Consider the following 27652-nt stretch of genomic DNA (forward strand, 5'->3'; position numbering starts at 1 on the left):
TATGATTACTGTTCATGACTGCATGCAGACACTTTATTCATCCATAAACTTTATTTTCATAGACATTTAAAACTTATCAAAAATGTCAAAGTATTCATTGATGCAAAAGGAAATCAGCTTAATTAATTAGAAACTTCTTGAAAAGGCCATAATAACAGGAATCAAAGGTTTACAGTAAGTGAGAATCTTAATAAATTTCCCAGCATTCATTTGAAAAGGACCACAGAAAGTTAAACCGATTGGAGCCAAAGAGCTCCGGGTTTCACCGCTCTGCTCCAGACTGTCTCCGTCACACAAAGTTACATTATTAAACCTTTTAAAGAGTACATACTATTTCCAGGCATAAAAAAATAAACTATAACTCTTCAATTTTTTTTTTTTTTGCTCAAAACTGTTTTCAATCAAGTATTTTACAGTTTCAAATACATATAGTTTAAGATAATATAGTATCTCTGTAGCCCCTGACAATCTGTGCAAACAGCGGTCGGATATTGATAAATTAGCTAAACTGAAGCTCGCCTCTTCACCCATTCAGAACCAGGATGCTAAACATTCCCGGTCCAGAGCCGTTTCCAGTTGACAAACAGCTGCAACTTTCTGTAACTTCTGGGATGCCTCAACGTTCGGGAAACATGCCTTCTTCTACAAGGCAAGTGTGGACAGCAAATATGCTTGGCAAAAACAAGCATGAGAGATACAGTACATACAAGCTAAGACCCGGAAAAGAACGGCGCGACCAACAAGATGTGCAAATGTATTGATTGTGCGAACGACGGTTTTAGGAAGGCTTTAGAAGGTCTGGTCGTCGGTGCAGGATTCCGTCCAGTGGCCGAAGACCTCGCAGGTGTCGCAGTATGGCCGCTCTTCACCCTTACTGCCGTGGTAGGTGGTGTGAGGAGGCGAGTCGGGCATCTGCTCCTGTAGCGGGCAGTCTTCCGTCTCGTGGAGATCGAAGCAGTCGCAAATGTCGCAGAACTTCCTCGGAGGAGGTTTCTTCTTTTCTGGCTGCTTGTCATAACTGCAGGAGGAAATAAAGGCACCTCTCTTGAGTTTCAGTCAGAGCCAAAAATAAATACAGCTGATCTGCTTTGACTAGGACTTACTTATTATCCAATTCACTCGGACTATTCCCATTGAGGGCAGCAGCTGCCATTTTCTCCAGTTTGTCTTTGAGCTCTTCATTCTTCCTCTGGAGGTCGACAATAACTGAATTCAAGAACTCAACCTGCAGGGAAAACAAACCCGGAGCATCATTTCTGCCTCATGTAAAACAAAACCAGAACAAGTCTTCTTACCAGGATTTCTGTAGGCTTCAGTAACATGAATTTAACATGTTTTAAATCCATTTTAAGACCATTATTATTTACATTTGAAACTCAATCACATGAGAAAGACTTAACAGCTTAAGCAACTCGAGTTCTTATAAGACTTAACCTGTTTTTAGACAAAACTTTGACTATGGAGGAAATTGTACATTTAATAAAGAGGTGGTAGATAAAAAGATGTATATCTGAATGTGAACAATAGTTTATTATAATTTGAAGTCATTTTAAAGTTAGATTTTCATATTTCTATTCCTGCCACCAACTATATGTACTGTTAATTTATCACATAGATCAGGGATGTCAAACTTTAATGTTGGTCCACGAGAAGATCAGGAATATTTTAAAAGACTGATTATGAGAGAAACATTTGATTAAACTATCCACTAGCAAACTGTTAAAATATTGATAAACAGTCGTCTCATGGGTTTGAGAACTTCTTGAAATTAAATAACATAAAAAATCTTTTGACCTGGATGCAAGATGGCAGAATACAGATTTGATTAATAAACTAATATCTAAGCACAGAGCTGTAATGTTGAGGGCTCTATTTCTAGAGACTGGAGGGCCACATAAAACCTTCTGGCGGGCCTCGGGTTTGACACGGGCCGTAGATTTTACCACTGCCTCAGTTCATACACCCAGGCTTAAACATGAACCAAAAACAGATTCTGTTTATATTAACTCTTTTCTTTCTACTTCATTAATTTTTCATTTAAGGATGCATTATGAATGTAGCGTTGATTAACTGGAACACTGATCGGTATATTTGCTTAATTATGGTAGTGGACAAAATGTAAAGTTCATTGCTTGCTTCATGGCGACCATCATGTTTTTATGGCGTAACAAACTTTGAACTGCCATGTTGCTGAAATGGGCTGTACAAAAAAAACTTGAATAGTAAATGTGAGCATTTTGATTCTGAATCAACAAAAGGTTACTTTTTTTTTTTTTTTAACAAAACCAAGCTTCCAGCAGTAACGGCTATTCGCTTTTCACTGTTTCACAATGAATCTGAACTTAGTTGTAGCATCTTGTCGATTTTATCAAACAAAAAACACCCACATTCATTCAGAATTGCATAGATATCTGGAATATTAGCTGTGTCACCATATTCCCTCTAATGATCAAGGTGGTGATTTTCTGCTTTGAGTTGTCAGCTTAAGATAAATCAACGCTTGCACTGAGTCACTGGGAGTGTAAGAAAAATGTCCCAGTCTGAGTGTTTCTGATCTGATATCTATGGTTCCCTTTCAATCATCAGATGTCTTTACTTGGGATGTGATTAGAGTCGACTTAAGCACTGATGAAACAAGCGTGATCAATCTTTAGGTGACACAATATAACTGAATTGTGGTTTAAGTGAATGAAAGCCACTGAGAAGCATGCACAGATGGAGATGATGAGAAACTTGAACAAACCGCTTCCTGATGGAGGTGTAGCAATGCCAACATCAGACAAAGCACAGCAGAGGCGAATTTAAAGAGAAAAAGATAAGAAAAAAAATGTCAGAATCGGCAGCGGCCCCACACTCTGACAGATATCACACTTACGTCATCGCAGACACAGATAGTTCAGGATGACTTAGGACGATAAACGGATGAGGGGAGGGGAAGCTGACATGCTGATGAAGTGAGGCTACGGGACGTTTATGCAGAATTAATCTGTGGAAACTTAGATGATCACGTCAGACGATCTACAGCTCTGTCTAAATAAATCAGAATACTGAAAAGTGAATTTATTATTTCAGGAATTAAATTGAAAACTTAAACTGATTCATTACCCAGAATGCTAAAGTTCAAGTATTTATTTCTGTGAATTTTGATGATTCTGGCTTACAGCGAATGAAAACCCAAAAGTCAGTTTCTTTGTGCACAATCTTGGCCAATAAAGCTCATTGTGACGTTGCTGCTGTGCTGGTCTGGCCTGGAAACACTTCTGCCTTGAACCCCACACAGAACATTTATGGGATGTGGTGAAGAGGAAGATGAGACGGACCAGAGAATCATGCAGACAAACTAAAGGCCACTACTGAAGCACCTTGAGGCTACCCAAGCAGAGCTACAAGGCAGATCACATTCATGCCGTATTAATGCAGTAACTCATGCAAAAGGAGATCCAAACAAGTATTGAGTGTCTATGCTACACAACAGAAAGTGACATTTGGGTTTTCTTTAAGTCAGTCATTATCCTGCTCGTTTCAGGTCCTTCCCTGGTTGAACAGAGAGGACTTGCTGAAGAGGTAACTCAGTCATTTTAATCAGCTGCGCTCAGGGACACATGTAAAACCTGCAGGACACCTTGAGGACTCTGATGTGACACTCCTAATCCAAATTATTGACTGGAAAATGTAATGCTTCAAATATATCCCTGTGTGTGTAATGACTGTCTACAAATTAGAATATGCTTGAACGTTATTTTACAGACATGCCCTTATGAAACTTTAAACATTTTATTGAGATACCAGTTCTCACTAAGCTATAAAGACTGAAGCAGAATGAATTAGTATTTAAGAAGTTAGTACACACTGATGCCCCATACTTAAGTCTTATGTTAATTGGAATGTGGTTACTATAAGAAAACTCAGGGGAAAAAACAGGAGGAAGGTTCTTTTATTCAGGATTAGTGAGACTGCCAGACCTGACTCTCTGCAGTCTCCTTATCTTCTCTCAGTTGGTCCAAAACAGCATCTCCTGAAAACAGAAGGAAATCAGAGCGATGTCTTTTCCAGCACAAAATAATAAATGAATGAAATCACTGAGCTGGAAGTCATGTTGGCTTTGGTTGTTTGTAATGCCGCCGTACCTGAGGTCAGGCTGATATCAGGCCTGACAGCGAGGTCCTTCTCCAGTCTCTTTACGTGATCCTGTAGATTAGCTTTATCCTGTTCCAAAGTCTCGATTGTATTCTGGAGCGTCTTTATTGAGGCACTTTCTTCCCGCACTGCAACCAACTGTAAAGAAAACAATATAATTTAACACACACTGGACAAATGTTACCATCAATCCATCAACCAAATTTCACTTTCAGATGAGAAGGAGCTGCAGACAAAAAAAAGAATAAGACAATGAATAATAATGCTGTCTATGATTCAATAAAGCCATCATTTATGGAGTTCATATATGAGATGTTAATCTCCAAGCGAAAGTTTAAAGGAGCTTTTAGAGAAAAGAAACATTACAGATGTAAATCTGATTCTGCGAAGATGATAAGACGTGTCAGTTTGTCAGCACTGACAGAGATTTCCAGATAATCATCTTCAAAGTCATGAGGAGGAGGATTGTAAACACATAAAAATGAAAGCAGGTCATTATTTGACCCAGAAGTGACATCCTGTCAGAAATGTCTCTTGAAGGGCTGGTGGGTATGGTTTGTGCTGCAAAAAGGAAATGACGCTAAAAACTACATTTAGGATTTAACAGATTGTTAAAGCAGGCCTTGATAAAAGTCAAAAATACTCCTTTGCTTCATTTAGATTTTACCAGGTAAAACCAGATGTAAGATAAAGTAAAATGTCAGATTTTTTCCTTACCTCACTCTTCAGTTTCTCCACCTGCTGGTCCTTTTCTGCAACTAAGGCACTGTTTTTATGAATGGACTGCTGGAGGGCGACCTTCTCTCTACTCAGCTGCTCCTTCAGAGCGTTTTCACTGTTAAACAGAGTATCAGCTAAATGTCAGAAACAAAAACTCTGCTTAGTATTCATTTTTAAACTACCTTCAATGTGAGTTCATGGCAAATACTTCAATAACAAACAAGCTTTAAAAATGGAGACCTTCAAAGACAAAATACGCAAGGATGGAGACGGACAAGGAAGCAAAGAAGAAAAGCAAGCAAAGCAGGCAAGACACATGACAGAATATAGGTAGGACTTGAGGAAGAAAGGAGGGACAGAAAGGAGAAAGATACAACACAAGGATGGGAGAAAGGACAAGACAAGACATCCCTGTGTCTTGTCTTGTGGGAAGGACAGACTGAGGAAGAGGCAGGAAGGGAAAGAAGGACGCACAACAGAGGAACAACAAGCAGACACAGAAAACGGAGATGAAGGAGGAAGAGAAAACACAAGGAAGAAAAGGATAACATTTAGAAATGGAAATGAGAACGAAGCCTGGTAATCTGAAAATTTCCCACACTCTAATCCATAGTTCTTTTCAAACACTCCCAGATTGGAGAGAACCGTGAAAATATGTTCAGTGCATAGAGAAAACTCCTCCAATTTCAAAACAAATATTACTCAGCCACGACTTTGGCATAAAACAGATATTTAACAAATCTGAAAAAATGTTTTGTATTTCTGAATTTAATAATGAATTTTATAACAAAGAATGAGACACAGATCACATCTGCCAGGCAGCTGTGGTCAAACATGCCAATAGACTTATGAGATGACTGCAGTCAAGTGATGATGTCAGAAAGCATCAAGTACCTGAAGATGTTATTTGGCAGGCTTTGAAGGAAAAGAAGTGTGATAAATCAGCCATTTATTCAAGAACAATATACATTATTAAATGCAAACTCTCATGGAACCATGCGAGTTTAAAAAATAAAATAAAAAACTCTTAAAAGATAGAATATTGAATAATTGTGTGATTATCTGACAATGCTGGAGTGATAAAAACATGATTAGTTTACCTTTGTTTCAACTCTTCCGACTCTTTCTTGAGTTTTGAGTGCTCATCAGTTAGCTTTGGGGAAAAAAAAGATTGAAGTTTAAAAACGCTTAGCTGACTTCAATTGTTACTTATAAACGCAGTACAACAACAATATTAATGCCAGTACCAATGACCCTCACCAGATCTCCCTGGTCTCTGTGTTTGTTTGCCAGCTCCTGAGACAGCCTTTTGTTTTCCTCTTGAAGCATCTGCAGGGTCTGCGACGTCTCAGATGCTGCTTCTTTAAGCTCCTCACTTATGAAACATAAAATGATGAAATTACCCAACTGACAGGCTGACAATATATGTTCAAACCATAAATAATGTGGTAAAGTACGATGGATTTAAAATAACTTCTAGCTTGGAAAATTCACACAATCCAAGATGAGTGTACTCACACTTCCTGGCAAAGACTCTTCAGCCTCTGTGTTTCTGTGCAAAGCTGCTCTTTGGATGTGTTCAGGTCTTCTTGATACTTTAAATTCCCTTTCCTCAGTGTGTCCAGCTAAAACAAACAAAAAAAAGATATGTAAATAACAAGAAATCTAAAGCTAAAAGATCATTTCACTGAACTCTTCCTCATGCTGCCCGTCTCTGTTGAGTCCTCATCTCAATGTGGTGGAGTTTTTCAGTCCTTATGATCCTGAGGGCCAAGTTGCTCAGAGCTTTGGCTCCTGTTTTAATCTCCCACGGCAACTGGGTCATACTATGAGTGGTTCAGTAGTTCAGACGAAAGGGCGAGTCAAACCTCGCCTGGATGTGGAGGACCGGAGCTCCTCCCTTGATCCAGGCCAGGTGGAGGAGATCACCAACCAACAAGCTCCTGGTGGTTGTGTCTGGTTCCTTGGGCTCGGTCAGATTCAGCCAGAAGAAATTACTGGAAGCCTGGGTTGTGGGGCCTCGCCATGTGCAGGACGGCGATCAGGTGTTGCACCCCAACTCCTGGTGACAACTTATATTTAGGTACAGAGAATGTCGCCTCACTGGCAGGTAGGGAGCTGGAGCTTTTGTGGCTTTTGTCTCGACAGTGGAAGGGCTAATCAGATCTTTATCCTTAGAGAATTGCCTCAGGGGCCATGGTAGTTCACTTCTTCAGTCAACATGTGTTTTATGGATCTGGAAAAAGTTTAGGAATTGGACTCTGTCAGGACTGCCTCCTCTCACTGATCCAGTTTGTGGTGTTCATGGACAATAACTTAAGTTTTGGTATTGAAAATAAGAGAGTCGGGGTTGGAAAGCTCAAGATTATTGTTTGTTGCAGATGATGTTGGGTTTTTCAAGCCATTACCTTCAGCATGCACTGGTGTGGTTTGCAGTCGAGTGTCGAGCAGCTGGGATGACAGTCAGCTCCTCCAACTCTAATGGTTCTTAACCAGAAAGAGATTGATGCTCTCTCTCTGAGGTGTGATTAAAGTAAATTTCAAAAATTTTCTTTCACCTTAGAATGGTGATTACAAACATTTACTATTAAGCATAGTCAGCATAATACTTGTATGTGTGCTGCACTTGATGTATACAAACCAGCTGTGGATTCTGACACAAAATACATTCAGCAACAGTTGAAAAAACTTCTAAGGATTTTTATCCGAAAATAAAAAAAATGTATTACCTCAAAAATCTAAAATTAAGTTTTAGACATTTAGAAAGTTTCAAAGGACCTGTGAAAACTCAGATTAAAAAAGCAAGTTCACCTCTGAACTATTGCATCGCTGACGTTCCTTCTGACCCTACCAGTCTCTCACCTGAGTCTGAGTTTCGTCCTTGGAGCGCTGCAGTGCTTCCACCAATGACTGAGCTTCGTTTTTTTCCTTCAGCAAAGCCTCTTTCTCCTTTACGAGCTGCTCTAGAGCGTCAGCGGCGTTACCAGAAGCCTAAGCAGTGCAGGATTAAGACACTTAGTGAGATGAGCAACTTTAAATAAAACCAGCAAGCTGACATTAAAGCTATAGAATCTCATTATTGTGTGATCTGAGTTGAAAATCATATACAAGTGCATATTTTTATAATACAATTATTTCAATTTAATAAGTAAATGAACAACATGCTTTTCTATTGAGACACTTTATCACTGATTAACAGACTGACACATTCTGACGCGTATTAGAACGTTGTATTTTTCAAAACTCTTGTTGACAATTACCACCACAATTACTGCAAACTGTGGCCTCAGAACGGAGACTGAAAAAATGTACGAATACTTCCTGCTGTCAAAGGAAGCATTAGACCAGCCTCATTGGATTAATACATTTAATAAACTGCATCAAATGGTTGCATGGCTGCAACAAGGTGTTCAAAGTCCAACTAAAATTAAATGAGCCCACCATTAGCTCACGTTATAAGGCCACAGGCAAAAGCTGGGAGCTAAGGGTAGTAAACAGAGGTTAGTAAATGGAGGATGAAAGTTAAGGCGTGAAATTAAAAAGGGAGACAAACTAACAAGCATGCAATGTGAAGGTGGCAAAGCCCCAGCACCACTAGAATTAGTACTGGAGGAAAAATACCTCAAGCTGCTTAGAAATAGCGTTATTTAGCTGCAACTCGAGCGCCCTGACTTGCTGGACGGCTTCATCCCTCTCAGCCTGCAGGGTGTCCTTCTGAGCCGACAGCTGAGTAACGCTGGAGGATATTTCTTCTTTCACCACAGCAGACGCAGACACCTCCTCGAGAGCACTCTTGTACTGTTTTTCAAAGTTTTCTTTCACAATCTTTTGGGCCTGGAGTTCAGCCTGCAGCTGTTTGTTGCTTGTTTGCAAACACTCCACCTTTTGAAGAAGCTCCGACTGTTCAGTGAGTAATGTTTCTTTTTTGGCGCAAAGCGAAGATGTTTCCTGCTTCAGTTCAGACTGACTAGCCAAAAGCTTTTCCTTCACTGATGTCAATAGAGTCATCTGTTTGTCCATTTCCTCAAGCCTAGTTGACAGTTGTTCCCTATCTTGGCCCAATTGATGGTTTTCTTGCTTTTGCTGCTTCAATTGTCCTTTCAGAGATTCCATTTCTGCTTTAAAAGACTTATTTTGTTCATCAGCATTCTTGCGGTCAAAAGATATATTATCGTTTTCCTGCATTACTTTGGACAAAGTGTTCTGAAGTTCCTCAATTTGCTTAGACAAACCATCTTTGTCAGCTTTTGCTTTAGTGATTTCACAGTTTTCAGCTTGTAGAGTCGTCTCAAGCAGATCCTTCGCCTCCAACAGAGATGTTATCTGTTTTTTTAACTCCTGGACTTCCTGCAGCAGAACTTGGTTCTCCTCCTGGAAAGAATGGACTTTCTGCTCAGCTTCGGTCTGCAGAGACTGAAGATGATGATGATCATTTTTAAGGTTATCTACCTGTTGAGAAAGCTCTAAGTTGGACTTCTCAAACTCTGCTTTTACTTTATTATGATCAACAACGAGTTCAATTTTGGTCTTTTCCAGAATTTCAATATCAGAGCAATACTTCTGCAGTTTATTCTGTAGGTCAGTCTTTTCTCGTTCCAGAGTGGTGATCTTGGCTTCCAGCTCATCTTTTTGATGCTTAGTTTCTTCAAGCTTTTTTTCCACATGACTCTTCTGTTGAAGAAGATCAGCATTGGTTCTGCTATAACCATCTAACTGGCCCCGAGTTGTGCGATTATCACCAGCGAGCTTCTCACGCTCCACAGAAAGAGTGTCCTTCTCAGATAAAGCCTTGGTATACTTTCCTTCCAACTCTCCCTTCTCCTCCTCCAAACGCTCAAAATCCATCTTCTGCTGCTCAAGAGCTGAATCCAGGCTCATCTTTTCTTTACGCAAGTCATGAAGTGTCATCTCCATTTCGGAGTTCTGTAGACGCAATGCTTGTTTCTCCTGCTCAAAAGATGATAACGCCGCATTATACTTTTCATGAGAAAGGGACAACTGTTCCGTCAGGACATGGAGCTTCTCCTTCAGCTCTTGCAGCTCTCTGAAAAGGTCGTCTTTCTCACCAGACACTTTCCTCTGGAATGCAAGCAGGTCTTCTTTTTCCTGCAACAAGGTAAGCCTTTCGGAATCTGTCACTTGACTGTTTGTCTTAAATTCTTCAAGCATCTGGGCCAAGCTGGCTTTAGAGGCTTTAAGCTCTTCACATTCACGAATTTGACTCTCCAAGTCTCTCTTGGTTTGGCAGAGTTTGTTTTGGAGTTCCTCCTTCTCCGTCTCTTGGTTCTTTTTCTCCAAAGCAGCAGCACCGACTTCAGACGACAACTCTGCTTTCTCATTTGTCAGGGTTTCTACCAGAGTCTGGAGCTGCACATTCTTCATCTTAAGATCTTCTTTTTTTAAATTCAATGACTTCACTTTTTCCTGCAGCTCAGCATTTTTAGCGTCAAGAGACTTCCGAGCATTTTTGGCAGAATCACGTTCTAATATCAGATCGTCTCTTTCACTGGTGAATTTTGACTCAGTTTCCTTGAGGTCCTCCTCCAGCCGGCTCTTCTCTTTGCAAACATTTTCATAATCCTCAAGCAGCTGCTTCTTTTTAGACTCAGTTTGCTGGATGTCCAACTGATGCTTTAAGACAGAGTCATTCATCTCAGCATTTTCTCTTTGAAGCTTCTTAATTTGAGTCAAATATTCACCTTTACCACGATGCAGTTCTTTGTTTTCGGTCTCTGCTTCCTGCAGCAGGTGTTTGAGATTCTCCAGTTCCTTCTTCAGTGAAGTCCTCTCTTCATCTAAATGTTTGGTATTGGTCTGTAATTCCTTTTGAAGTTTTGAGAGTTTATCATTAGTTGCCAGCAGCTCTTCATTCTGCACTGAAACCTCCTTGCAACTAATCTCAGTGACAGAAAGTTTATTTTGCATCTCAGAAAGCTGCCTCTCCAGATTGCCTTTCTCAGCTTTATGATCTTCACTTTGCTTAAACATGTTTTCCAGATCAAGACTCTGTTTATCCAGTTTTTTTGACATATTGTCAACATCACGCTTGTAGGTGTCAAGCTCAGCAGAAAGCCGCTGGAAAAATAAAAGGTGAAAAAAGGGGATATACACACAGGGCAATGCATGAATAAATACAAAATAAACCATCTAGTTATGGATACAAGTGATATGCAAATGGAAAGGTTAAGCCTCAGAAGCATAAAAATCAGAAAGAGGGTCACACCAAAGCTTTCAACCAAAAACTGCGGAGGCAGAAAATTTTCACATCGACTAAGAAACCTTTTTGATAACAATGGCATTAACACAAATAAAGGTAATTAATAACATAAAGGGCGTGTAGATTCCCATGGTGTTTACCACTAATGGCAGCATGAATATAATGCACTTATACAGTATTAGAACAGAAAATAATTCGAGTAACACTACACTTTTTTTCTATTAAGTAAACTAAATTGCCAAATTTCTGTAATTCATGTCTCTTAAATGTCTAATAATGCCATTATAGACTTGTCTATTAATTATCAAGCTTTAGGTTTTTGTTCAAACCCACATAAGAGAAAATATTTGATTGACATGAAGAGAAATGCTGCGCCATTTCTCTTCTCGCCATGAAGAGAAATGGCCATTAAGTAAATGAACATAAATTTAAATCCAAGTCTGCCAGTGGTATGAATAATTTTGCACACAAGGGAAAATTTTCCACAGAAAAAGCAGGGCAAAAGGAATCCCAAAAATAATCCCTTCACAAAAAGTAAATAAGCACCCCTGTAACTTACAGTTGACTCGTCCTTTTAAAGCCCACTCCCTCACATGCAAGAGACTTGGGAAGCTCAGTGTAAAGATTTATTTTGTGGTTTGTCAACAGGTTGGTGCTGTAATGATGTGGGGTATATTTTGTTCTTGTGCTTTTAGCCCCACGGCACCAACTGGGCGTTGTGTTATCACCACAGTCGGCCTGAGTCATTCACTGGAGGGTCCTGATATGTTAATATTGACCAACATCTAAAAGCTTGTTGAATCTGTGCTGTTATGAATTATGGTAGTTCTGAAGGTCAAAAGGGTTCCAGCCAACTACTAACATGGTGCCTCCAAGTGGAAATGAGTGGTAGGTGTTATAGCTTACTGAGTCGAGAGTAATGCAAAAAATAAATAAATAAATATAAAATAACGTGACATGGATTGCTTCTGTGCTGGTGCCGCTTTGAAATTTTTAGTGGTGATAATGGTAATGAAAACATGATGGGCAACAATGCACACATTCACAGTGTAGGTGTTAAAAAAAAAAAAAAAAAAAAAAAAAAAAAAAACAGTCTCCTGCTTTTGGTTTTCTTTTAAATTGGTATAATTTTTTTTTCTTTTGACAAAAAAATAGATAAAACTATTAAACATAATACACTATTTTATTAAAGTTGAGTCATTCTACCCTCTGCCTGTTTTTTTTTTTTTTTTTTTTACTAATCATTACCATTATGGTAAATGAGTTTTAAAATATAATAGTGCAAAAATAACAAAATTGCATTTAAACCAAATTGATGCTTTTTAAAGCTGCGCTTCACATTATGCTTTGGTGTTTAAAAACAAAAGATGTATTTAATATTTACAAATAATATGCCATTTTAGACTTTGTTAAACATTTAGATTTTCACAAATGTTCCTTACAAGTTATAAATACCATAAACCTTGCTAATCTTTAAACACGGTGCCAGTGAATCTCTTAAAACACATTTACTCCTCTTACATACTTCTGAAGCAGTGCTTACCTGGGCCTGTTCTTTGTATGTCTGCAGCTCAGACACAGTTTTCTCCAGCTCTCGAGTTTTGTCCTTGGAGGAGGAAAGCTCCATCTTCAACTGACCAAATTGTGTTTGCAGAATCTCGAATTCCTTCAAATGGAGCTTGGAGGCCTCAGAGAGGGTTTTCTCATGTGAGGCCTTCAAATCCTCAACCTGACTCTTACTTTGTTTAAGAGTGTTTTCCTAGCAAAAGAAAAACCCACAAAGTGAAACAAATCTTCACATTTATTGCCTCTAACTAGATCTAACACATTCCCTGCAGTCCTGAAATGTTTTGGCAGGGTGATTGTACATTTCTGAAGCATTACTTTAGAAGTTAAAGGAACTGGCGTTAGTTATCAAGTCAAATCAAATCACAGAAAATACTGAGAAGTGGAAGTATTTAAATGGATTAGTAGCATAAAACAGAATATGTTCAAATACTTGTTACATTCCTGAAATACTAACCAAGGTAATTATCTTCTCCTGAAGAGCACTGGTTTCATGCCCTTTGCTGGACTGCTCTTTCTGGAGCTTTTCTTCCAAAACTGCCATTTTCTCTTTTTCCTCTGCCATCTGATTCTGTAACTCCTCAAGTCTCCTGTGTAATGTCAACAAAGGAAATAACAGGTTACAAAACTGAACAACTATTCTAACACAGCAAGTATAACAGAACTGAAATTTTGAATAACGAGTAGATTAAGACCAAACTAATTTTAACATTTAAGAAATATTTAGTTTCACCACCTTTCCTTCTGCTTGAGATCTTCATTCATTTTTGTGAGCTGGACTGAACTGTCACCAGACGCCTTCATCATGTCTGAAATATCATTTTCCAACTTGCTCTTGTCCTTTGACAACTGCTCAATCTTCTCGTCTGCAGACTTCAGTTTTCTCTCCATTACTAAAGAAAAACAAGACCAGCTGATTGAGGGTCCAAATGTTGTTATAATGGGAAGAAAAAAAATCATACTATAACATAATACTGGCTTGATACAACTTTACTACAAATTATTCAGCACAGAACAAATACAGTTTCAATCTGCTAACCAGCAAGCTGACTTCCTAGGGTCTCTGATTCATTAGCTAAGGACGTGCAGTGTTCGTTCTTCTTAACCAGATTCTCAATTGTTTCTGTCCAAAACAAAACACGTTTTTAATCCAAGCAAACTTAAAAGGAAAAAGCTGTGAACTCTTCATAGTAAAACATTAGGGGTATTACGTCCCACAATGACTATATCCGTTACCTTTCATTGTTTCAACTGCTTTATTCAGCTCCTCTGTGCTTCGCCGCAGCCTTAGATTCTGTGGGGAGAAAAAAAATGTCATTTGTTATGTCGTTATACATGACAAAAGTGAAACAAGGCGGCATTGTAGTCACAGAAGGACAGAATAAATGGATGATTAAGTCAATCATGTCCCAAAGAGAAACACAAACACTGTTCTATGAACCTCACCAGGCTTTTAATCTCGCTGTCCATGACGTCCCTCTGCTGCTGTAGTGTAGTCAGACTCTCCTGTAAGGTGACGACTTCCTGCTCTTTACCCTCCAACTGTGAGCTCAGTTCCACAACCTGCAGTAAGCAAAAGTTTATCTTCATAAAATACTGAGGAAAAAGGAAGAAGAAAAAAAAAAAGACAATACAGAACCGTGAAATGACCGAGAGGTGTTTTCTAACCTACCTTTGCACTATTCCCATCTCCTTGGTTCTGGAGCTCCTCTAATTGACTCTTCAGAGCCACACACTCCTGGTTACTTTGTGCTAACTGCTTGCGTAGAGTTGCCATATCTCCCTGTTGCTCTTTGGTTTCTGTATCCTTGTCCTGAAACTGTTGTGCCAGCCTGGTTTCTTTTTCTTCGAGCTCCTTTATCCTGGTTTCAGCAGCATGAAGCTTTCCAAGGACATCCTCCATCTCCACCAGGTGCTGCTCCTCTGCTTTCTCGACACTGGACCGCAGTGACTCCTCCAGTCTCTCCTTTTCCTCAGACAGAGACGACAGCTGTGCCTGCATCTCCTGGGTCAAAGCTGAGGCTTTGGCTTCGTGTTTGGCTGCAGCCTCTTCTAAAGCTATTTCATGCTCCACCTTGAGCCTTTCCAGGTCACTTTTGGTTTCTGCAAACTCTTCTATCTGAGCATCTGCACCATTGCTCAAAGATGCCTTCAGCTCTTCCATGGCAGACTCCATCTTTGAACGCCACAGTTCAACGGTGTCAACATTGTCCTTCTCTGCTTGGCTTAAACGCATCTGTAGCTGTTCTTTGTCACTGGACAGCATTACAGATGTCGCCTGAAGCTGGGCGACCGCCTCACTGTGGATTTTTTCCTGCGCTTCCAGCTTTTCTCTGTATGTCTCGACCTCTTCTTGGTGTTTAGCTTCTTCAGCTGAAAGCTGATCCCTAAGAGAGTTGTTCTCTTCCAGGATAGGGGACAGGGTGCCGCTCGGGTCCTCGGAGTTCTGCTGCATCTCAAGACGCAGCTTCAGGCCAGTCACTTCTCTGTTGCGCAGTAAAAGGTCTCGCTCAAGTTCCATGATACGGGATCTTTCCGACACTGTAGCAACCTTAAAAAGCAGAAATCTTTCACTTGCAACAGAATTCTATTCAAAAATCTTAAAACATAATAATGCATAAACAGAGTCTAAAATTACTGTGCGACTCATAGAAAATGGCATTTCAGGCCAAACAAAAACTGTTTTACAATAGAGAAACTAATCAAACTGATGTTCAAAGACAAGATATACAAACTTCTGGTCACACAAAAAGGAATTATACTGACCTCTTGTGGTCAAAAGACAATTTAAATAATGACAGATGAAATTTGTAGATTCCCAAAAACTATTTTAATATTCTTACTCATTTTGATTCATTACACTCAAATGTTCATAATACTTTCTATTTCTGTCAATTTTCATGATTATGGCTTACAGCAAAAGAAAACTTGAAACTAAGACTATCAGAAAATTTTAATATTACATAAACCCAAATAAAAAATTACATAAATGTCTACTATGTGCGTTCTATATTTGCTGTGTGCTCTTTTGAAACAAATTACTGTATCAATGCCACATGGCATGGAAGTAAACAGCCTGTGACTCTGCTGAGGTAAAGAACTCAAAAAGTTTCACCGGCCTCTTTCATACTTTTCCACCTTGGTTTTAACATGTCACATATTTATATTAGGAAAATAAATTCATACAATAAATCACATTATAGTCAGAATTTGGTGCATATAATGACTTAAATACAATGAAGGAATACCAGGACTCAAAGTTAGGGGAGCAGAGTAGGTTTTATACTAGCAAAACGCAGGGACACCAAATAAGCAGGACAAATGGATGCCAGGAGGGACTGGAGAAATACAACATGGGACATCTGGGAAAATGATTTGAGGCGACAGGGAAAGTTGTCTGTCTGGTTAAGCAGCAATATCAGAAAAGCATTGGTTCATGCTGAGCAACTTGTTGAAAGCATTTATAGAGAATTGGGTTAAAATTTAGAGGACTTTTTAGAGATAAAAATGTTAAAAACCTGACTTCATGCAGTATAAATTAAGTCTTGGATAAACATTATTGGCCACTTTACCACATACAGATGTTGAACTGCCTCCTAACAAAAATAAGCCCATCAAAACAGTGGTGCAGGTAAAAAAAAGTGAGGTGAAGCATTCAGACTTTAGGGATGGAACCATTCTGCCTGGTATAAAAAAGCATTGAGTAGTGTGAGGAATATTTTTGGTACCAACTGGACGGTCTACCTAAATATTACTGCTGACCTGCCCATCCTTTTTTTTTTTTTTACCAAAGTGTGTAAATCAATTCATCCAGCAGGATAATCCAACCCGTCACAAAGTTTAAATCATTTGAGACTGGTATGCTGAACATGACAATGAGTTCACTGTGCTTCATTGGCCTCAATATTCCAGATTTCAGGCCATCAGAGCACCTTTGGGATTTGGAGAAATAGAAGATTTGCATCATGGACGTGCAGCTGGCAAACCTGCACATCCAGGTATAATGATGCAATCATGTCAATACATTTCAAAATATCTGAGGAATGGTTCTGAATCTCTGTTATGAAGAATGAAGGCAGATAGGATGGCAAGCAGTGGTCTAGCCCGCAATTAACTAGGAGGTGTACATAATAAAGTGGCCATTGAGGTTATATTTACAGTACAAGCTGATTTTTAGTACAAGATCAATTTTAAACTCTGCAAAAATCACATCTTTACACATGTACAAACCTATACTAAGCGTAACTGACACCTCTGAAAACCTCAACATTTGTTCGCTCTGTATTCTCGCCTCAGGCCCTCTCTCCTGATGCAGCACCCCCGTCCCCAAGCAGAATTCATTACCCTAGTGTCTTCTAACTCTCTTTGGAGTTTCTCAGCTTTGGTCTTTTCAAAGAGCAGGTTCTGTTCAAGCTCCTTAATGTGGGCATGCTCCAGTCTGGTCTGCGTCTGTTAGTAAACAAAGAGGAGAGGAAGAGAACACACCAGTGCCACCATCACATGCCAGCCCAACACAGACAGAGAGGGAGGGGAAACAGGAGAGAGAGTTGAGTGAGTTGTGTTTGTGTGTGTGACGAACTGAAAGGTTTGGGAATTGGATCTGGATGGGCGCGGTACGTCGCAAATTGGTGGAAATGAGAAGACACCACATGCAGGAATTTCATGCTGAGGCAAAATGGCTGCAAATGGGCATTTCTTGTGAATGGGTAATGGCAAATACAACACAAGCACGTTTATGGGTGTGCAGGAGAATCATACCCATAAACGCATAGGGATGAGTTTGTAGCAGGCAGTTGTAGATATAAACATGCAAAACTGACACCTGGTGAATAAAGCAAACTGTTATGATTAATAAACAAAAATGACCATGTATATCAAACCAATGCTTTTTCATAAGTAGTAACACCCCCTGTAATAAACTGTAACTTACAGCAACTTGCAAAGGTATTCATGTCACGTTACAACCATAAACTGCCATTTGTTGTACAGAGATTTTATCTGAGACCAACAAAGAAATGGTAAATTTTGAGAAGTGAAAAAAAAAGAAAGAAAAGAGATTTTATTTTTACAGAAACAAATCTGTGAAGACACGCTACTCACTAAAATACAACCCAGTGGAAAGCAATGATTTCAGAATCTGACTAATAAATAAAGCCCCCAGTGTGTGCAATTTAATCCAGCTGTGACGGCCTCCGATGTTTGTTAGTGAACAAACAGCATCATGAAGGCCCAGGAACACAGAGGAGGGCAACAACAGTTTCTGCTCCAGCACACCTGATTAAAATGATTGCATTACTTCCTCAGCTACAACAAAGGATTGAGAACCACTGGTTTAGGTCAAATCATGTTTACGTAGACCAGTCAAAGTCCAGACCAGCCAATTTAGACTCCTTGACCAGTAATCCAATCTGACTGGACTGGAGCCATGGTCTTAAACAAATAAATAAATAGTAAGCAAGTTTTCAGTCTGATGTAGTAGAAAATCATCCAAAAAGATCTGCAATTGCAGAAAACATTGGTTCCACAGAGAGTTGACTCAGGGGAGTGAACATAAATACTTCTTGTATTTTAGAGCTTTATTTGGAAAAAGAAAAATGGAGAAGCATGTGTCATTTTTCTTCCTCTTCACACTAATGCACATATATTTGACACATTTGATCTTCCATCAAATATAACTTCCAATAAAACATTAAAACTCTGGTTGTACTCTGACACAGTAGTACGAATTCTTTTGCAAGGCACTGTAAGGTCAATGTATTCTAATACAGACATTTCCTCTATCATGAAGGTAAAACTCTAGCTTGATAAATATCCACATTTAGCCCTGATTTAATAACATAAAAAATATATTTCTCTTGGTTGCCAAGGCTTCAACTGTAAGTATAATAAACCAGCAGTTAACCAGCAGTGGCCTTTAAAAGCATTTAAAGGCCACCATGTGCAAGACTTGTGACTTAAATATTCTTCTGTAAAACAGAAATCGCTTTGAATTATGACACAGAATTAATTTGTTTTGACTTCTCAGTATTGCACGAGATTAATAAATGATTTTATGCAAACCAAAATATATTTGTGCTTCTGGGTAAACATGATAAACCTCATCTTAACTTTAGGTTTCATATTAAAAATCAAAATAGATATTATATTAAATAAATGTTCAGTGATCCATCGCATGTATTTTCTGGACCTCGTCTGAAATGATTAAACCTCTATAAAGCTAAAGTTTAGAATCTAATCAAATGTAAAGAACCAAGCAAGACGTGATTATGGAAAAAAAAAAAAGGTTTACATCACTGAAATATATTGCTATTTTTAAAGTCATTTTCCATTGGAGTACCTATAAACATGAAAACAGAGTGCGAGTCAAACTGAGTAGACATTACGTTTGGCTGCATAGCCTAGAGGGATTCATGTCGGTGAAGTGAAATGACAGGGGAGCATCCAGTGATTTCCTGCTGAGCACTGGACCAACATGAAAGACGAGGATGGGAGGCAAGAACAAGTCATAAGGTCACATTACTGGACAGAAAGGCACCGAAAATCACAGCTGAGCATCAACTTTAACAGTCTAAAATTAAAGGAATTATATTTTCGCCTGGTTATATTGTTTTCATTTTATGCATTTAAAGCTGCATTTAAAGTAGCTTTAAAATGCTGCTTAAAATTGTTAGAACACAAGTAAAGAAGTGATAAAAGGGGACTTCCAACCCTATTGGTTTCATTTTTATCATTAATTCAAACTCAGATGTCTTCATGATAGCTATGATTTCCTGCGTAGCGCTGTGAAACAGATACATCCTTTCATCAGATACAGAAAACACAGATATCCCTCAGCTGTTCTACTTTCTCAATCAGGACTTCTGTTGAAACTTGATGCAATAAAAATGCTAAAAAAGTAATAAGTAAAATAAATTCTGCTTTTTATACTGATAGACAAAGCAAATTTTAAAACCAATTGTTAATCCCTCTTCCTGTGAGTAGTAACATGTTTGTAATTGACTCATGCCTGACAATAACAGGTTTAGGTCGATTGATAGAGATTGAGTTTGGTTATGTAACCATTTCCTGCTTTTGGGCTTCTTTTCTTGGATCTTTTTTTTTTTAACTTTCATTTGACTGCATATCTGCTAACATATGATAAAGCTAGAAACTGCCTATTCAAATTAAGTAGACAAGTAGATGGTTCTATATGGATAAGAGTAAAAGCAAATGAACTGAACTACCTAGGCTGCAACTCTGACAAAGGATGCTAGTTAATTGCAAGTGGAATCATCTTGCAGGAGAGACATTGGGGAAAAAAATGAATTCGCTTTTGAAAATCAAGTATTTAAAGTAGATTTTATTTAAGTGAAGATATTGAGTTGAACTATACTTGATGTTAGAGCACATGCTACTAGTAAAAATATATAGATTTTTTTAAAAATTGAAACTAGTTGACCATAAAAAAAATTAATATTCCTGCCATATTTTTATTGAACATCTTGCACTTTTCCTCAGAGATATTATGTGTTGTAAGTTTACCTCCAGGTCTCCTTTGGTAATACAAGCCTCCTCTACTCGAAACTGAAGATCCTCCACTTTCCTGTTAAACAATTAAATATCATAACAAACTCAGAAACAGTGTCTGATGTGAAGGTGTGCTCGTCTCAAACACAATTCTCACCTGCGCTCTTCCTCCAGCTGATTTAGTAGTTCTACTTTCTCCTTATCTGCAGCTTCCACCAGGGAACGGAGCTGATCCATCTTTGACTCCATCTTCAAAACCAAGAAAACAAGAGCCTTAATACTGACTGAAAAAAATGCAGAGAGTCCAATGTCCAAACTTGTAATTTGTGAGCCAACCTGCTCCTGGTCTTCTCTGAGCAAGCTGATCTCTTGTTCCATCTCGCCAACATGGCTATTGGCCTTGGCCACCTCAGCTCTTTCCATGTCCCTCTCACCCATTAGCTGCTCAATATGCTGCTGCTTCTCTTTCAGGGCCTCCTGCAGTGCTGTGGTGCCCGAAATCTTTCGATTATACCTAGATGATGTTTCAGTTAGCTGGTCAAAAAGAAAAACCAGCGTGACCATACAGCGAGGCACCAAATAAAACAAGTTTACGAGAGTGAGATTTCAATGTTAAGTGTTGTGACGTCTCACCAGGCCTGTTCGGCTTGGCTTGGTGCTGACGGAGGACGCAACTGAGCTCATGGTGCTGATTGAAGAGGAACTGGGGCTTTTCTTCAGCCCGGCTGGTGTGGTCACTACTTTTCGAGCTGTTGTTTTTGCTTTGGCTGGAGTTGTGGAGGGGAAGCCAATACGTGAGACTTTATGAACTGGAGCAAATAAGCCATATTTAGGTTGGCACTGAAAATATCTAGAGACAAAAATAAACAAAGTGAGAATAATTCAACTGTAGAATAAAGGTGTGTGGTTTATTAAAACAACATTTCTTTTAGTCTTTCGTGAATCAAGTGGCTTTCATACCTAGTGCCAGCCACTGCCCCATCATTCTTTCCAAGAGGTTCATCTAGTTCCACGCCACACCACTCGCCTTTGGCAAAATCAGTTTCTCCAAGGAAGCGCACCACTCCTGCCTTTGTGCCACCAACCTGAGAGGAAAACACCAAACATTAGCAAACATAATCCTCTCAACAGATAAGCCTAAAAAGCAATCCGCTTTGCTTGCTAATAAACCTCGAGTGAGATTATTCCATAAAAGCAACAGAAACAAACGTGTTTAAGCTTGCAACTGGATGTTCAAACTGGAAATGAATGGTTATAAAAATAAAAAAAATTACAGCAGCAAAGTTCTCAAGAAGCTATATTTGGTAAAGGTGAGTAAATTTACTCTGCAGCCCCATTACATGAGCAACACTTCCTGTGAGGATACAATGCCAAACAGCCTTCAGGCAGAAACAAGAGACAAAAAAGGGAATTTGTAAGGAGGAAGGAAAGTGCTCATCAGCACTTAATTAGGCTGAAAGCACTGTAAACAGATGGTGATGGAATTAACTTTGTAAAATGCTTCTAAAACAGCTGAAAAGTGTTAGGCATGTGAAGGTGTGAGAAGTTTCATGAGTCATGTGGCTTCAAGGTTACCATCCATTCAAATATGAATGCCACCAAGAGGCATGGATCACAATTAGGTCTCAATCCTGAAATTTATAAAAAAAAAAAAAAAAGCAGCAACTTTACCAGCACACGATCGCCCATCTTCAGCTCCCTTTCCCCCTTCTTGACGGAGCCACTCTCAGAGAGGTTGGAGACGGAGCCGCTGTTTGTTTTTGCCAGGTTAGAAGGCTCTGCTGTAGCTGGTGCAGCGGAAGAGGCTTTCTTGGCAGTGGTAGCACTTGAGGGCAAGGTTGATTTAGCAGCAGGGGTTTGGGAGGCCACACTTCCGACTGAAGGGGCGGGAGATGGTGCGCGGCTTTGTGGCGCAGTTTGGGTCCCATTAGCATCACCTTCTGTGCGGGACAACTTGGAAGGGCGTGTAAATATCCCTCGAAGGGCTTCACATTGGAAGTAGCGCACCCCTGCCACAGACCCATCATTCTTCCCGATCGGTTCATCCAGGACAATTCCTGCCCACTTTCCTGGAGCAAACTGCGTATCTCCCAAAAACTGTATGTAGCCAGGCTTGTTTCCATTCACCCATACTCTCTCCCCAATCTGGAACTCGTCTTCAGCATTCTTGCCATCTCCAACAGCTGCTTTGTCAGCCACACCAGGTTTAGCTGCGTTTGCAAAAAGAGAACAGAGTTTCTCCATTAAGTCAATGACTTGGTCAGACAGATCAAAAGAAAAACACGGCCAATTGAGTTCTTTATGCATTCTTGCCAGAGATCCATCAGTCAATCAGTCTGATGGAGTCAGAGTCTGCCAATATTCTGATCTGGGATAGATGGATCAAATAGAAACAAATCCAAGAACTTCCATCAATATAAGGCAGTAAACACCCCCTCTTCCCTGAGCATTATGTGCTTTGTTGCATTTTTTCCTATTTTTGTTTCATAAGAATAGAATGAAATTTAGGCATATATACTTTCGACATAAATTGAGAAAATCTTGAAATTCCTTCATTTTCAGTGGGATTAAAATTTGCTACATTCATCAAAGAGTCTGCATTTTTTCCCTCGTTATGCATTATAGCCAAGGGAAAAAATGTCTCCAATGCAAACATAAGAAAATCAGAAATCAACATAGGCCAGGAACAACTTGATGTGAGCATCTCCAGTTATTGGGTTGTAAATAAGCACAAGAAGAAGAATTTACACAGTTTAATTTATTTAGCAAGCTCACAAAACTCAGCAATATAGTATACAGCACACATTTCAAGAAGAACCTTCACTAAAAGCCAAAAAAAGATAATTTTGCTAATTCATACTACACCTGTGGGTGGGTTGGTCTTTGGGGCTCCAGTTCCAGGTGGTCTAGCTATCTTGGTAGGAGCTTTGATCCCAGTGGGCTTGGCTGTGCTCATATTTCCTGCAGTGATCCAACCCACAAAGCTTGTGTCTTTCAGTGGGTGAAGGCTGATTCAAAAGCATCAAAACAAATTTCTCCAGGTCTGTGATGGTGAAGCAGTTCTCTCCTCAAATAATGAAGGGGTAAAAAAATTAACAAAAAGGGGGAAAAAAACAGGAAAAAGGGGAAAAGGGAGGAAAGCTTCTGTTTACAAAAAAAGAACCCTGTTGAGACAGAAAGACAAAACAAAAATCTATTAAAAACATTTTTGGGATTTTTTTTTTGTGCGTGTAGAGCCACAGACCAATAATGGTCTTACAATTTACTTTGATTTTAGCACAAGCATTGTGTCGCTATTATGACAACAGGCTTCTCAGAACACAGAGTCATGGATCTAAAAATATCCCGTCAGAAAGGCCAGCCGATTTGCCGCCTTTGGTAAAGATATCATGAACCTTTTAATGCTTCATCGTGTGACCTCGATGAGAAGCAACACAGATCTAGAAATCTTCTCTCACTCAATCATTCTGCTGTCTAAAATCATGCATGGCTCGCTGGCAGCTTTTCTAAAACGGGATTACAGCTGAAACACGACCACTACCAGCAGCAGATTATCCTGCTATAGCAGACACCAACCAGAATAAGGCTCTGTCACAGCCTCTGCTTGTTGTTTATCACAATGCTTGCATTAATGATAGAATAAAACATGTATTAGTCTCCCTGACGTGAGTTTCAAGGCTATCTAATGAGAACTCTGGACCTATTCATGTGAATGTTTGCTTTACACAGAGAACGATATGGCAGAAGAGGGAGACAGAAAAAAAAGGAACTTGAACAAGGATGTTCCTGATGAGTGAAAGCTACACAAACAAGAAAACATGAAGCAAAGCGACTTTCCTTTTGCAGTTTTCATGTCACCATAGAAAGAGCATAGAATTTCTGATATAACAAAACAAGTTTGAATTTTTTGACAAATTGGCATTAAACATGCATGGTATGTCGGCAGGCTTTGCAATCCCCTCCCAGGAAAATACCACAATAGTTCACACCACAGAAATTTTGCTCAGCAAGATAAGGAAAACAGAAACATACCTTTCAGTCATGAAAACGCTAGAGAGCTACACCGTCTTTAACTGCCAAAACATTAAAGGAGTGGCAATGGGTGGAGACCTCAGGAAAGAATCAAAAGTTGCTGGACGGATTACATGTCATGGTTGGAAGAAGTAGCAGAGGTTTGTGATGTCTGGACTCTTCTGCTCAGACTGATGCCTCATGCAACACAGTTCCACAAAAACCGAAAAAAAAAGTTGGATAGAATAAAGAGAAGCTCTTAAATCTTGCTGAAGACAACTGTGAAAAAAGGACAGCCATCTACAAGCATGACTTGGTCTGAATGCAGTGTTCCAGTTTTCTCTTTATGTGTCATAAATGATTCCCGTCAGACCTCTCCCTTCAAAAGGAGGCCAGGGAAATAATGAATCTCTATTTCTTTTTTTATCCAACTGACATATAAAAAACAGCAACAAAACAAAATGCTTGCATCGGTTCAACTAATGTCCAACACAAACCTTTAAAGTTTTGCAAGATTACTTTTTAGCTGTGATCAGTGAGCTGATGCGGCCAACTACGGATGATCCACTTAGGTGGAAAATTTTCCCTGTAATGTTAATCTTTTGCCTCTGACTCCCAATGTAATCTACAGATTGAATTGAAGCCAAATTCCAGTGCTTTGTAAAATTTTCAAGAGACAAAAGGTCAAGCGTCACATTTTAGAGGTAACATAAATATGTTGAAAGAAACTCTCTCTGCTTCCAACAATTGTTTCCCAAGGATTATTATATGACTAAAGTCTTGGATTTAAGGGAAGCAGCAACCCAAAAAAACATCAGCTGAGGTCGGCAGTTTGCATTAAACCAATAATCTCTCTCCAAGCGTTCCTCCTGCATGTTTACCCATGTCATTTAGCTTTAGATGCGACTTCTTTTCTAAGCGTTGAAGCCAAATGAAAGCGAGAGCATTTGACTGAAGCTGCAGTCTGTAGTACTTCAAAAACCACATGTGCAGCATTATCTTTAACCTTTAGAGTCAGAACACACGCAAGAAACTAAGCTACATTACGACCATATTACTGTGGCACAGTTAAATACTCACAATAAAAACACAGGCTGATTATGTGTGGAAATGTGAGACCTGCATGTACTGCTAGCTAAAAAAAAAAAAAAATATCCACTCTGTTGACACGGTTGTTGGAAGAAATAGTGAAGAAACAATGCTGGTCAGAACTGAAGCAGGAATTATAATGCTGGCAGAACCTTTGTGTTTCCAATTATAACCTTTGTCACAAGCCGTTACTCATCAGTGGTGAATTACAGGCAGACCGAGCTCACCAGAAAATCCTTTTACACCTCTACTGTGCTGATTCTTTTAAGTCTCCAAGATGCCGTTCTCAGTTAACATTTTTCCTGACTTCCTCCTAACTAAATGAATTTCCACATAGATCTTCACTTTATGAATTCAACTCTTTGGAGGCCCCATTTTCCCCTCTGTTCCATTTTTTCTTTTTAGACATTTCTTGATTTTGAGTAGTACTGTTGTGTCCTACAAGCCCAAGCAAAACTAAAATAGAAAATGTTATAATAATTCTCATATATGACCTTCAAAATGAAAAGCACCAAGTAATAACTTCAATAAAAGCCCTTTATTTTTTCTGACCAATGTAAACAGAAACACAGACTGTAGTTTGCAAAACAGAACTGAAATTCCTACATGGCAGGAATACTGAACTGAACCTCTTCATTACGACAACAACCTTCATGTTTAAAGTGAGGCTCAAAATATAGTGCAGGCTCAAGTAGTAGTTCTGAAAACCTCCCCCAAAATCGTGAATAAAAATACAAGATGAAAAAATGTCCATACATTTGTCTTCACAACATATAAGAGTTGTTTACTGCCATCTAATTTGAAAGTGGAAATTGTTACACAAGCCAGTGAGCTTTCATTCCACAGCGTCCTTCAGTGGGTTAATATTAGCCCGTGACTTAATGAACAAGCAACCAAGTGTAGCAGGTTAACATGTCAGGCAGGGCACCTCCACAACCCAGGGTTGTTGATGTATATGTCTACTACCTCAGGTGGAAGGAGAGACATTTTTTGTAAAATGTCTCGCCACCCAAAATAAGAATGCCTTGTAATCTGAAGTGTCTCCCACTCCTTTTTGTTGTCACAAGGCAAAGCCAAACTCTACCTCTTCCTCAGTGAGGAAACATCTGCTGGGATGATTACGTAGGCCCCTGCTGGCACTGACAGAGGAGGTGTAGAAAAGAATACAACAGAAAGAGAAGCAGCAGAAAGGGTGAGATTCTGTCTTAAGTTTGATCAGTTCGGAAATGAATCCTCACAGTCTACATGCTTATATAAGACATAATGTCCAACCAGAATATTGTATTTTCTTGGACAGTTATATTTTTGTGAATTGTTCTTCAAATGAAAACAATCTGATGAATAGTGAAAATCAAATCTACACAATAATGGCTTGTAAGCACCCTAATGTTCTTTTTGTAAATGGGAAGGAAACTAGTAAACATTCTTGGCAAAACACACTGCAGCCTTAATAATCAGTCCAACAGAAACTAAGCTGCTTTTCTCTGAATCAGAAAGGCAAAATCTTAAAAGCCGAAGTCAGACCTTTAAACTACAACACAGATCCAAAGTCCATCATAGCACGTCTGCTTTAGTGACACATTACAGTCGTTCAGTGTCATTTTAAACACAGTAAAATGCGCTTCGTTTTAGGTCAAACACATGGCTTATTAGCACAACTTGTTCACCTCACTGCCTGAAGCTAACGGATCAGAATCAGACGATGAGGTGGCACATCTGGTAGCAGATGATGTACTGCCAAAAATGTCAGCTAACTCATCTTACAGCCTTGTTGAACAGCTTGTTTTCAGGGAGGCACTAACGTTTAAAAACGGTCAGAAGATCCCCTCACCTTAACTAACAACGTCGCAAGCCGAGCGAGTGGAACAAATTCCTCAAGTCTGAAAGACTCCGCAATGTCAGCGAAGCCCAGACAGGAGCACTGTAGCTGTCACAAGTTGAGCGTCGGCATTACGACCAGCGAGATTGGATCACCTGTGTGGATAGTTCCGCAGTCTGTTGCCTTAACTGTCACCTCCTCGGCTTATTCGAATCCCCATTCTGATATCCCGCTGACAAACAGACGTGATTAGTTGCTAAGTAACGAAAGGCCCGAGTAGTACAAGCCGGTGTGGTCGGAAGAGCTCTTAGCTACTTAGCTTAACTAACACCTCAAGTAACGTCAACAGCACCTGAACAACTTTCTCCCGGTGTGACTAATCCTGCTAATCAGACACAAACGGACGGAGAGACACGCGAAAATACACAATCTCGGTGGGAGTTACTACTGACCTGATACGTTCCCAAACAGGCTCCGTCTTCAGGAGGAAAAAAATATGATCTGGCTAGCTAGCTACGTAGAAAACTACGACTGCTCTGATCCCGCACGAGCAGCCGCCTATTCAACGGCCAACAGCAACGTCAGGA

At 39.5% G+C, this 27652-nt stretch overlaps 1 protein-coding gene across 6 annotated transcripts; it reads right to left on the reverse strand.

The window, feature by feature from the left end:
- Window positions 1-330: 330 nt before the first annotated feature.
- clip1 (CAP-Gly domain containing linker protein 1) lies at window positions 331-27631 on the reverse strand. Of its 6 annotated transcripts, XM_023344255.1 has the most exons (28): window positions 27518-27631; window positions 23012-23310; window positions 21818-22356; window positions 21107-21231; window positions 20780-20996; window positions 20483-20680; window positions 20304-20395; window positions 20162-20222; window positions 16985-17089; window positions 14313-15191; window positions 14087-14203; window positions 13877-13934; window positions 13680-13763; window positions 13377-13533; window positions 13098-13230; window positions 12618-12833; window positions 8479-10932; window positions 7720-7848; window positions 6376-6482; window positions 6118-6232; window positions 5958-6010; window positions 5752-5772; window positions 4855-4972; window positions 4128-4275; window positions 3963-4015; window positions 2744-2749; window positions 1104-1225; window positions 331-1018 (listed from the first exon to the last, which is right to left on the reverse strand). In XM_023344255.1, exons 2-28 carry the CDS (start codon window positions 23100-23102, stop codon window positions 790-792), a joined length of 6627 nt encoding a protein of 2208 aa, XP_023200023.1. In that variant the 5' UTR covers window positions 23103-23310; window positions 27518-27631; the 3' UTR covers window positions 331-789. The 6 variants fall into 6 exon arrangements, with proteins under 6 accessions (XP_023200023.1, XP_023200028.1, XP_023200027.1 ...); XM_023344260.1 differs by lacking the exon at window positions 16985-17089; XM_023344259.1 differs by lacking the exon at window positions 13680-13763.
- Window positions 27632-27652: the final 21 nt, after the last annotated feature.

Source organism: Xiphophorus maculatus, chromosome 12, assembly GCF_002775205.1.
Source record: "Xiphophorus maculatus strain JP 163 A chromosome 12, X_maculatus-5.0-male, whole genome shotgun sequence".
Classification (NCBI taxonomy): domain Eukaryota; kingdom Metazoa; phylum Chordata; class Actinopteri; order Cyprinodontiformes; family Poeciliidae; genus Xiphophorus; species Xiphophorus maculatus.